At 48.2% G+C, this 12,810-nt stretch overlaps 1 protein-coding gene across 13 annotated transcripts in view; it reads left to right on the top strand.

Moving 5' to 3' along the window:
* Positions 1-12,810, top strand: part of dnmt3ab (DNA (cytosine-5-)-methyltransferase 3 alpha b) — an 846,991-nt gene that overhangs the window by 430,610 nt on the left and 403,571 nt on the right. For all 13 annotated transcript variants that reach the window (XM_072498950.1, XM_072498942.1, XM_072498948.1 and 10 more), the window contains one exon: positions 8,684-8,730. In XM_072498950.1, coding sequence (XP_072355051.1) covers positions 8,684-8,730 — 47 coding nt within the window. The remainder of the gene's footprint in view (positions 1-8,683; positions 8,731-12,810) is intronic.

Here is a 12,810-nt window from a genome sequence, read left to right as displayed (position 1 = left end):
GGTAGCTTGATCCGAACAGCATCCGCCGGGGATAGCACAGGCAAATCGGTGGCATGAGCGTCGTAGCCCTGCTTCTGCTGGTCCCTGAGTTTCTGCACCTTCTGCAGCACCGAAGGATAGCAGTCTTCTGGTACCATGTTGTGTTAAGCACACTGAGATAACACGGGCTGCAACTGGATGCAGCTTTAACTGAAAGATACTTCAGACCTTGAAGTTAGTTCAATCTGATTTATTGAGCCTGTCACACAGTTAGCACAGTTCTCTGTGAGTTCGACTCTCTGCTAACCTAAGTGTGGTTACTCTGTCTGACTGAACCAAACTAGCTCTTAGCCATGTGCTGGAGGTGTTATGTGATATATACACCCTGACTCACTCTGTAGATGTCCCCAGTGGAAAGAGGCGGAGTGTGAGTGCCTTGTATAGTGGGAAACCACGCCCAAGTGTTCTGCCTGCTGATTGGTTATGTCCTGTTCTCTGTGTTCATTAGCTGCCTGTCTGTATCTCATTATGTGCATGTCTGCATATCATGACACCACCCTTCCCAAAGGGCAAGCACAAAGGACCTCTGATCCCTGGGAGACCCCTGCAAGTGCCATTCCACCTGGTCCCCATTTGTGGTGACCAGTACTGAATGGTGCTCGCCCGAGGGAGATAGATACTGACGCTTTGATGACCTCTGGGAACTGCGTATTAAAGTGAGACTAGCTGTCTCGCTAGTCTCACTCAAACATACAGGTTTGCCAGAAAGTGAAACCGCGCACAATTGGCGGGATTCACATCGCGAAATCTTGCAAGATCTAACATGTTAGATCTCGCGAGGCATTGCCAGCCGGGAGCAGGGTCTCTCCCAGCATCTACAGGCCACAATGCGCCATGGACGTGCTGACTTTCAGGCACAATGTGGGCAGTAGATCATGCCCAAGGTTAACCACAACGATAGTCCTCCCAGTGGCAGTAAAGATAACGATAACACTGAACTTCAGTTTACTCCAAATTAGCACTGGGACTGTATGTCAAATCAATCAACGGTGTACTGGTGCATACAATAGAGCTGACAGATGTCTTATCCATCAGAGTTAGCCCTTTCCTGTTTTCTCACATAAAGCAAGCAGCAGAGTGAAAGAGGACTGCATTTGTCCTTTTGCCTGTATTCTACAAATTGTAGACATTGTTGATCACACCCCATGCCCATGCAGAGCCCTGCACTCAATGGCAAAGTTTTCAATTGCGGAAAGGAAATCTATTGCGTGAATTTTAAGATGGATCATGACTACTTGCACAATATATTCCCCCTGCTGCAGTTATGATGCATTCATTCGAATGCATTTATAAGACCATAAGACGAGGAGCATAAGTAGATCATTCAGCCCATCGACTCTGTTCCACCATTCAATGAGATCCTGACTGAGGCATTTTAGGGCTGGAGGAGAGATGAAGAGGAGCAAGGCCATGAAATGATTTAATACCTAAAACAGGAATAATAATTTTAAATTGGATGTGTTTGGGAATCAGGAGCTAATGTATCATAGATTATCATAGAATTTACAGTGCAGAAGGAGGCCATTCGGCTCATCGAGTCTGCACCGGCTCTCGGAAAGAGCACCCTACCCAAGGTCAACACTTCCACCCTATACCCATAACCCAGTAACCCCACCCAACACTAGGGGCAATTTATCATGGCCAATCCACCTAACCTGCACATCTTTGGACTGGGAGGAAACCGGAACACCCGGAGGAAACCCACGCACACACGGGGAGGATGTGCAGACTCCGCACAGACAGTGACCCAGCCGGGAATCGAACCTGGGACCCTGGAGCTGTGAAGCAATTGTGCTATCCACAATGCTACCGTGCTGCCCCTCAGCACGGTAGCTAATGTATGTCAGAAATGAGAGTAATGATGAAGGAACAGCACTTGATTCAGATTGAAACAGAAAAGTGGGAAATGGAAGGCCAGCCAGGACATCATTGGAATAGTTCGGCCTGGAGACGACAAAGATACGGGACGGGATAATCGTCCCACCAGAACCGTTTCCTAGCATGGCTCGCCCCCTCTGGCAGCAGGATCCTCCATCCCGGCAGCCGGCTAATGGGGTTTCAAATTGTGCCCACCCCACGCCGTCGGGAAATCCGCGGGCGCCAGTGCGCTTCCAGCAAAGAGGAGGATCCCGCCAACGGAGAATCCCGCCCATGGAAGGGAATTTCAGCTTCATTTGGACTGAGATGGGCTAGGTTCTTCACAGAAAGAGCAATCAACACCTGGAATGGACAGTCAGGTAATTTGACCTGTGTCCAGCAAACCTCAGGGAATAAAGGCAGTCCAAGGATTCTACTGAAAAGACAGTAAACTGCAGGGGACTCAGAATAGATCAGCAATCTGTGCCTTTGCCAAATAAAATATCAGGAGATCAACAAACCAGTGGAGAAAAAACCTTGGAATTATTTTAGAAGTAATTAGTGTAGTGGATGCTGCAGTGGGCCAATGTAGGGTTTTTGTCCCGATTAACAAGGTGGGATAAATGGCTTTCCTCATCTATAATTATCTTTGGATATTGAGGATAAATATTAATCCCTGAATCATAACTATGTTTAAGATAGCTGCAATATGAAGTGAACAGTGATATCTTGAGCTACAAGTTGCCAACCTAAGCTTCAGCTTCCTGGACAAAATCTGGGAATGTTCTACAGTCGAAGTCTACCATGGCACCGATACTAATCTTCTGCAGGTTGCACAACCCAACTGCACAGAGAGGCCTTCTGAAGGAGCAGGTGGTCAAGGAGAACTAGAAGAAGCTAGCGGCAAGGCTACTGTTTATATGGAAGTGAACAACTTAAGAGTTGTTAACTTGTAAAAAAAAATCAGCACAGTATATGCCGACTCAGCTCTACCACTGAGAGAAAAAACAGCATATTCATAATTCATCAGGTAGTGGAGGGATCTGGGCTTGATGCCAATTCAGGAGAGAGATAAAAATGATTTTGGCAGGTCCCAAAAGAGGCAGGTTGACGTGGATGAATGGAAGGCCTTATCTCATTTCTATTTCCTTATGCTCTTAGACTGTAAGTTGGATATGAAAGCACCCTATGTTACACTTCAAAGTGTGCAAGCAAAAGTGGAAAATCAGCTATCCATTTTTCAAAAGGAATTTCAGCATTCACCAGTGATAATTTGAAATCTATATTTTGCAATTTTCACAAAATAAACAAAAATATTGTGAGTAATTTTTGGCAGTGATTCTGGGTTGATACATTTTTAAAAATACCTTATATCAGAATTCAAAAAATATTTACTGTCATTTTTAGACGGTTGGAGTGCAATTTTAGATAAAATCAATGAGAGCTTAGAGAGCTACTAAGTACATACCCCTTGTTTGCACTGTACTTACAGCTGTGATGCTGTTTCTCTTGGATGCAATCCAAGCAATAGGTAGAACTCAATCAGTATTACAAAGTACAGAGCAGGAAATGGAGGGTGGGTTTTCCAGTGTACAACACCGCTTTGTGTACTGGAAACCTTGTGAATTTTCAATGCTGACTGAAAGTATTTTCTCCTCAGCAATGGTATTTTCAATTATACATCATTGAATTAGTGCTGAGCTGTCCCTTTAATTCTTTTCCTGCATTCTGTTATTCTATAGATTTTTTAAAAATATAAATTTAGAGTACCCAATTATTTTTTTTCCAATTAAGGGGCAATTTAGTGTGTCCAATCCACCTAACCTGCACATCTTTGGGTTGTGGGGGAGAATGTGCAAACTCCACATGGACAATGGCCCGGGGCTGGGATCGAACCCGAGTCCTCGGCGCTGTGAGGCGACAATGCTAACCACTGTGCCACCATGCCGCCCTAATCCCAAAGATCCTTGGCCTATTTCAAGACCTGCCCTTTCTCTTGAAAACTATGGAAGCTCCCCATCATCGCATGTGGCAGCTCGTTTGATCGAGGTTTTTGGCGAAGGGCTCTATCCAATTGTGGAGATGATGCAGGTCCACCCTCCCCTATCACTTTCCCGATCATTCGAGCAAGATATGTGGTTGGGTTTGGACCCTCTACTCCCTCCGAACCCCACGACTCTGAGATTCTGCCTCTTAGCTTGGTTTTTGAGGTGTTCGGCTTGAGCCTTTATCCTCCTGTTTTCAGCAGCCACTACCGCTATATCAGCTCCCAGTGAGGCAAGCTGTTTCCCGTGACTCATCAGTGTTTTTTTTCCACACTTTTGATCACTTCGCCCTGTTTTTTAACCTATTTCACAGTTTTTTCTCATTTCATCCAGACAGGGCCCAGGGCTTCCTCAAATGACTTAGCAGTTTTTCTTCCATCTGCCTCCACTGTTTATCGAAGTAGACATCAAATTCTTCAGCTAGCATGCTAACAGTATATCTGCAGTAACTGGGGAAGCCACAGTCGCCGACGCAGCCTCCTCCATTTTGTTCACGGAGGAGTTGCACGACGCCTCCGAGTCAGTCGAGGAATTTCTTACAGTGGGTTACTTGGTGCTTATGCCCTTTCTTCGGCATGCAGAGATTGAAGGATCCTTTATGAACAATAAAAAGCATTTTGATGAAAGACTCTGCTGAAAACAAACGGATGGAAAAGACTCTAAAATACGATATGAGCATCCTCACCACTTTTGACGTCGCTGGAAGTCCTGGTGTTGTATAAATCTGAACATTTTCTTTTATCTATGATCCTCAATCCTTTCTCTTCTCAGGAACAATCCCATCTCTATTTCGGACCAATTTATAGTTTAGACTTCAGTTGTAGCAACGTATTCCACAACTCCAAATTCATAAAAAAAGTGCTCAGTGAGTTTTGTTGATGTTTGGGAAGAAATGGTACGTGAAGGGCTGTTTATTACAATGTTGTGATGTATTTGCTAATGTTTGGGAAGAAATGGTACGTGTAGGGCTCTTTATTACAATATTGTGGTGCGTTATGGTGCATTGTGGGCAGCACGGTAGCACAAGTGGATAGCACTGTGTCTTCACAGAGGGTCCTGTCATGATATGCAGACACACAAACTCAATCTGACGCGGCTGGTGGAGCAGATGGAGGAGGATTTCAAGAGGTGGGATATGCTGCCGCTCTCGCTGGCGGGCAGAGTGCAGGCGGTCAAGATGATGGTCCTCCCAAGGTTTCTTTTTGTGTTTCAATGTCTCCCCATTCTGATCACTAAGGCCTTTTTCAAGAAAATAGACAGGAGTGTTATGAGTTTTGTGTGGGCAGGGAAGACCCCGAGGGTAAGGAGGGGGTTCCTGCAGCGCAGCAGGGACAGAGGGGGACTGGCGTTGCCGAATCTGGACGACTACTATTGGGCCGCCAATGTGGCGATGGTTTGTAAGTGGATGAGGGAGGGAGAGGGGGCGGCGTGGAAGAGGCTGGAGATGGCGTCCTGTAAAGGAACGAGCCTAAAGGCACTGGTGACGGCGCCGCTACCGCTTTCCCCGAAAAGGTATACCACAAACCCAGCGGTGGTGGCAACCTTAAGGATCTGGGGGCAATGGAGGCGACACAGGGGGGTGACGGGTGCCTCGGTGTGGTCCCCGATCAGGAATAACCATAGGTTTGTCCCAGGAAGGATGGATGGAGGGTTCCAGAGCTGGCATTGGGCAGGAATTAGGAGATTGAGAGACTTGTTTATTGATGGGGAGTTTGAGAGCCTGGGAGCGCTGGAGGAAAAGTATGAGTTGCCCCCGGGAAATATCTTCAGATATATGCAAGTGAGGGCGTTTACGAGGCAACAGGTGAGGGAATTTCCGCTGCTCCCGACACAGGGGATCCAGGATAGAGTGATTTTGGGGGTATGGGTCGGGGAGGGCAAAGTGTCCGAAATATATCAGGAGATGAGAGACGAGGGGGAGGCTGAAGGGAAAATGGGAAGAAGAGCCGGGAGAGGAGATTGAGGAGGGTCTGTGGGCTGATGCCCTAAGTAGGGTAAATTCCTCGTCTTCGTGTGCCAGGCTTAGCCTGATACAATTTAAGGTTCTACACAGAGCACATATGACGGGAGCAAGACTGAGCAGGTTCTTCGGAGTGGAGGACAGGTGTGGGAGGTGCGGGGGAAGCCCGGCGAACCACATACATATGTTCTGGTCGTGTCCGGCACTGGATGAGTACTGGAGGGGAGTGGCAAGGGTGATTTCAAAGGTGGTGAAGGTCCGGGTCAAGCCAGGCTGGGGGTTAGCTATATTTGGGGTAGCGGAAGAGCAGGGAGTGCAGGAGGCGAAAGAGGCCGATACTCTGGCCTTTGCGTCCCTGGTAGCCCGGCGAAGGATCTTACTCATGTGGAAGGAAGCGAAACCCCCCGGCGTGGAGGCCTGGATAAACGATATGGCAGGGTTCATAAAACTAGAACAAATGAAATTTGCGTTGAGAGAATCGGTTCAGGGGTTCTCCAGGCGGTGGCAGCCGTTCCTTAACTATCTCGCGGAACATTAAGGGAAAATAGATCGTCAGCAGCAGCAGCCCGGGGGGCGGGGGGAGCACTATTTTTTGTTACTTTGTTAGTTCACTATTTTATTTAAATAATGTTACTTATTAGCTATTGTGTTATTTTTTATGTTGATTTGTAAAGTGGAAAAATTGTGTTTGAAAACTTTAATAAAATATATTTTAAAATATTTTTTTAAAATGATATGCAGACAAGCAGATAATGATATATAGACAGGCACAGACAGGCAGCTAATGAACACAGAGAACAGGACATGACCAATGAGCAGGCAGGACACTCAGGGGTGGTATCTCACTATAAAAGGCACGAGGCACTCACACTCCGCCTCTTTCCACTGATGAACATCTAAAGAGTGAGCCAGGGTGTATGTACAGTATCACACCTCCAGCTAAGAGCTAGTCTGGTTCAGTCAGACAGAGTAACCACACTTAGGTTAGCAGAGAGTCGAACTCATAGAGAATTGTGCTACTGGTTCAATAAATCAGATTGAACTAACTTCAAGGTCTGGAGTATCTTTTGGTTAAAGCTGCATCCAGTTGCAGCCTGTGTTATCCCAGAGTACATAACACGTCAGGTCCCAGGTTTGATTCCCTGCTGGGTCACTGTCTGTGCGGAATCTACACATTCTCCCTGTGTCTGCGTGGGTTTCCTCTGGGTGCTCCGGTTTCCTCCCACAGTCCAAAGACGTGCAGGTTAGTTGGATTGGCCATGATAAATTGCCCTTAGTGACCAAAAACGTTAGATGGGGTTATTGGGTTACGGGGATAGGTGGTAGTGAGGGCTTAAGTGGGTCGGTGCAGACTCGATGGGCCGAATGGCCTCCTTTTGCACTGTATGTTCTAGGTTCTATTATATTTTTGTAAAAAGAAAAAAAACATTTTTCCAAATGCTGCTTTATAATGATGGCATCGTTTAAGAGGGTGCTAAACACAAATGGCCCTAATGTTTCATATTCCTCTGCTAAATGTCTGTAGGGGGCGTAACTTAATGCCCTCCTCTGTGGCATGTTTGGTGGCAAGGAGATATTTAATCAGGCTGGTGGGAAAACTCCAGCGTTGCTATCAGTGCCTCAATTAAGCCCATGAATGGGAAGCCATGGACCCCGCCTTGCCATTCTGTCACCAATTGAGACTCTTAGTGACCAATTAATGCCCGCTTAAGGGCCTCATCCTACTGTGGCTGGTATTCACCCAGCGGCAGACTGTGTGTGTGTGTGGGGGCGGGGTGCTTGCGATGCCATGTGTGAAGCCTGGAAAGCAAATCTTAGCACGTTTGCTTGCTGACATCTGGTGGGATGAAGAGAGAGAGGGGGGTGCCTTGCATTGTCACGCACTTGGCACCTTATTGAGGGATCAGCATCAGGAAAGAGGTAGTCTGCTGCGAATCAGGCCTTTGCTTTTGCTGCCATCCCACCTCCCTCTGTTCCTCACGGCCCTGTCACTCACCTCTGCCGGAGTCCATGGCAATCCTAGGCCTTGGGTGGATGTACCACCAATAATAGCCACCACCTCCCCAGTGCTGCTGCTGAGTCATGAGGAGCTGATGCTGAGAAAGCCCCGCCATTGCCCAGTTTAGTGCCTGATTGGCATTCAATGCAGACAACCTTCCAAAAAAGAGGCGGTGTGGAGCTCTTGTCAGCTCTCCAGCTGGCGGGAAAGATCCCCATCTCCTCCATTTGAAACCGGCCTAGCTTTGGGCTTGATCATTTGGAACAGTTAGGTTGCCTTGACGTGAGAAAGTGATGTCATTGTGAATGCACAATTCTACCACCTTATTACAGTTGTAAAGGTTGATTATCCCATCTAGCGAACTCTGCTATGTAAGAGACCACTTGAAAGTCTTTAAGGGGAAGTACTGACTTGTCAGGTGAAATGATCAAAAAAAAGGAGAGAATCTTTTGAAATGGTTGGGAATGCACACCACCAGCCTAATTCCCATATAAATAGTGAAGCTGATATCATAGGTATAAGGCTTATTAAGGGTCTATAATAGGTCCTTGACTATTTATGCAAGTCGCGCACAATTTGCTTCGGAAAATTACGTAGTTATGTCAAAATGCATGCTGTTCATCTCCCACCGGGGAGCACATAACATTTCAAAAAGCTTCATAAGTAAAGTCAAACTTTCTCTAACCCTGTGATAAAATCCTAACCTTATGTGTGTCTTATGTGTGTGTAATATATTGGGTGTTAGAATTCTATTAAGTCATGAATGTTTTTTCACTTCTTTAGGATCTGAAGAAAACACCACATCAACTCAGGAGTCAGTAAAAGTAGAGGTAATACCCCTTCTTTCATCTTGTCTCTAGCATTAACGCATATGTATGTCCAAGGTACTGACTATCCTTGGAGCACTTCAATTGCATGATGTTATAGCACAACGTTTTTTTTTAAATTAGAATATATTCCTATTATATAATATAATGGATAACAGAGGAGAGCGGGCCAACAGTCCATTCTGCAACAAAATATCCCATTATCTACAAAATACCAGTTTGCTACAACTTCAGTCAAATGAAGCAATACAATCTCTGGATTTGTTGTCATAAACTTTTCAAACTTGAAGGTTTGTAAAAATGTCTTGGGCTCCTTTGTTTATTCAGGCACTTGTATTGTACACTTTATATCAGGGCATGTGTCAGAACACAACTTTTTAAAATCTGAGCACTGTTCATCCACTTTTGTCAATCAGAGATGTGACATACGAGGATCACGCTTACAACAAGCTAATCAAGTGTAGCTTCTGTATGAAATTATCATAATTGTTACGATTGGGATGGGAAGAGTGTGCTGTTTATCTAGTCCCCTCTGCTCCACAGGTTAAACCATCAGCGCAAGTGTTTAATTCACTCACCAAAATGCCAATTATTTACCTTGGTACCTGTGGTGAGCCACGTATGGCTACGTAAGGCTGTTGTATATATGTTCCACTGTTCTATTAGTATTGTTATCTCCACTGTTGTACATACTTATTGTTATTGCTGCTCTGTTATTGGTTGTTGTTGTTGTACTATTGGAATGTTATTATTGGTGTTGCTGTTGGCTCCGCCTGTGGCTCCGCCCAGCTGTGGAGGTATAAAGCCTGTTGACCTGGGTCAGCCCTGCAGTGCGGGAGGAGCTACAGCTCGGCATATATTTAGCTTATTAAAGCATCGGTTCACTGCTTCTCAGCGTCTCGTCTGAATTGATGTCTATCAGTACCTACCATTAGACCCAGAATAAACCAAACTTCCTTCAATAAACTCAGAATGATTGATTTATTGTAAAACAAAATATTTTGAAAAGAAAAGTTGCAAAACTGACCAGCACACAATTTGTAATCTGTCAGTGTAGCTCTTTATCTATCCCTTTTAAAAATACCCCAGCAGCGCGAGCACACACACATATATGACAAACAAATAGTGTCTCTGCAGAGATTGGCGGTTAAAGAAGAATTTATGAAAAGAGAGAACGGTTTTGATGTCGTCAATCTGGTGCTGCCTCGTGTGAAAAATGATCGCGAGTCCCAATAGGTGTCTGTGAACGTTCTCACCAAGGGAGCTTCGACACGGAGGAGAATAGAGCCGGTTCAATCTTTGGGATCTCCCTCTCATCTCAACAACTTGGGTTTCCAAATACAGACAATTTCCACTGAGATGAGGATTCCGAGCTGGATACTGATAACCACGCTGAAGGCGAGCATGAGTTGGGCAGCTTTTCCCCTTCTCAGTTTGTTCCCAACCGAGTTTGAAAAAAGGTTCAAACTCATCTTTGTCAGGTGATTTTCAGGAAATTATTAAGACCTATCCCTTAAAAACATCCCCCCCCCCCCCCCCCCCCCCCACAGCGATTAAAGTAATTACAGAACAAATAACCAAATAGCTCTCCTCTTGCTGGTCATTTAGCTGAAGTCATGTGATTTATTGGAAGAGGCATGCTTGCTCACAGTCCAAGGTAAACTTATAGGGCGGAATTCTCCCCCCCCCAATCGATCGGCGGGCCGGCCTCTCTGAAGGAGGACCTCCTTTCCTCCGCCGCCCTGCAAGATCCATCTGACATCCTCTTGCGGGGAGGACGGCAACCGCGCATGCGCGGGTGACGTCATTTACGCGGCACCTGTCGCGTCACTTACGCGGCGCCAATCTGGGAGAATTGTGCCCATAATCTTTTCCAAAAAAAACTGGGTCAGTTCCCAAGTGTCCAAATAATTCAATGTCCCTCCAAATTTTAAAAGGAAGTCTTGGGTGGGATTCGCCATTTCCCGACGCCGATATTGTAATCGGCGATCGGGGGTGAATCCCTGTTTACGACTGAATTGGGGGCGGTGCCTGTTTTTAGATGCTCAGTACCCTCCAAAGCGGCATCATCGCGGAGTAGGCCGCACGCCATTGGGACGGCCTCAGGATGTTATCTGAAGGCCCTCCCCCGGTGCTTTACCCCCGATGGGCCGAGTTCCCGACGGCACGGTTCACTTGTGCTCTCAGTTTTCATGAACTTGACGTGGCGGCTGCAGACTGTGTCCAGCGCCGCCACCGTCGGGGGATGGGGGCAGGAGCTGTGCCACTGGCTGGGGGGGGTTCAGAGAGGGCTGAGGGGACTGGTGGGGGGTGGCCCAGGGGTGGCGAGGGAGTCTCAAGGGGGGGGACACTATCTGGCAGGTCGAGTCCGTGGGCGACGGGCGCCATGTTGTTCGGCGCAACCGCTCTAGATCGCCGTCAACTCATGCGTGGCCATGGATCCGGTAAGTCTCCGGCCCTTTATTTTGTGAAGACGGTATGTTTTACGTGGCACGGCTGCTAGCCGCTCACCAGTCGGAGGGTCGGTGCTGGGGCCTCGCCAATTTTTTGGTCATAAAACTAGATACTTACTCGGGTCATAACCTCAAAATCAGAGAATCCAGCCCCATAGTTCTTGAAGATATGGGGCTAAATTCTCCATTTATGAGACATAGGGCTGGATTTAGGGAACCATGACATTTTACGACAGAAAAAATGGCGCAATAACTGCACCGATTCAGCTACTTTAAATGGGCTGCCACCTTTGCCACATGGAACACAATCAATTCCATGGAAAACGGTGCCGGATTCGCCAGGTCCGTGATTGGTGCACATGAGGCTCACATGCCGCACTTCAATGGTCCATTCCCCCCATGCACACCATCCCAGCCAACAAGATGGCTGGAAGAAGAGCAGCGCCACGGTTCAGGGATGCTGAGCTGGACACCCTCATGGACGCCATGGAGGAGAGAAAGATGACCCCGGCCCGGGAGGAAGCGCTGCCATTTGCTGCCTGGGCACAGGTGGCAAAGGCAGTCAGCGCTGTGGGCAACATCGCCCGGACTGGCCAGCAGTGCCAGAAGAAACTTCACGACCTCCTCAAGGCGGCCAGGGTGAGTCGGATGCTCCGTGACCCTGGCACTAACCCCGCCCCCCACCTACACACCCGTAACCTGACCCCTCCCCCCAGGGGCGGCCGAACTCCCACTCTTCCCCACATGCCAGCACCCACACTAGCCGCCATGGCCGGGTGCCGTGGACACTGAGGACACCATCCACCTAACCAGTGGTCTGCATTCGTCGGACGATCTAATGGTGTCGTTATTTGTGTTTGTCGCCCCCCCCCCCCCCCCCCCCCCCCCAGGAGAAGGCCGCACACAACCGCCGGGAGAGGGAGAAGACCGGAGGGGGACCAGCAGAACTGTGGCCCCTCACCATGCCCGAGCAGAGGGCACTGAACGTGGTCGGCAGCCCGAGGTGGAGTTCGGCGGCGCACGATGAAGTGACACCCTGCTTAGTTGCGGATCCCCATGACACGTGTCTGGACACCCCCCTCACCCCACCCCCACCCACTCCCAGTCTGCTAGCTAATTATACATGTCGTCTTGCATCTTATAGGACATGCTGAAGATGGGGTCGGTCCATCGGGAGACCCCTGCCCCCAGGCGGCCAAGCACTTGACGGGGAGAGCAGCCCGAAAGCCAGCCCTCCGCCCGAGACTCAGGACAACCTGGTGCTTGGGTTGGAGGATGACACTGACTTTCCATCACAGCTGTCTCCTACACCCTCCACCATCCCAGAGACTATCACCTCGGTTGGGCACATCAATGAAAAAGCTCCTGGGACACTATCTGGTGCACACCACACATCGCATCCGGTACAGCAGTGGAGTTGGAGCACCCGAGGGAGCAGACGGTCAGAGGGCAGGCCGGACCCAGCAACCAGCTGCCATCCAGACGGGTCCCAGGTTCCTGGAACATCCAGGCCCTCCCACAGTGCAGATGTCGTCCAGACAGCCAGGGACTACAAGAGAGGGTGTTAGCGGGCATGCAACATGTGCAAGTGGAGGAGTTCATTCACGTGCAGGAGCAGGGTGTGGTGCCA

This window comes from Scyliorhinus torazame, chromosome 4 (assembly GCF_047496885.1).
Source record: "Scyliorhinus torazame isolate Kashiwa2021f chromosome 4, sScyTor2.1, whole genome shotgun sequence".
In the NCBI taxonomy this organism is placed as follows: domain Eukaryota; kingdom Metazoa; phylum Chordata; class Chondrichthyes; order Carcharhiniformes; family Scyliorhinidae; genus Scyliorhinus; species Scyliorhinus torazame.
The sequence above is the reverse complement of the archived record's forward strand: the minus strand, read 5'-3'. Positions and strand labels throughout refer to the sequence as shown.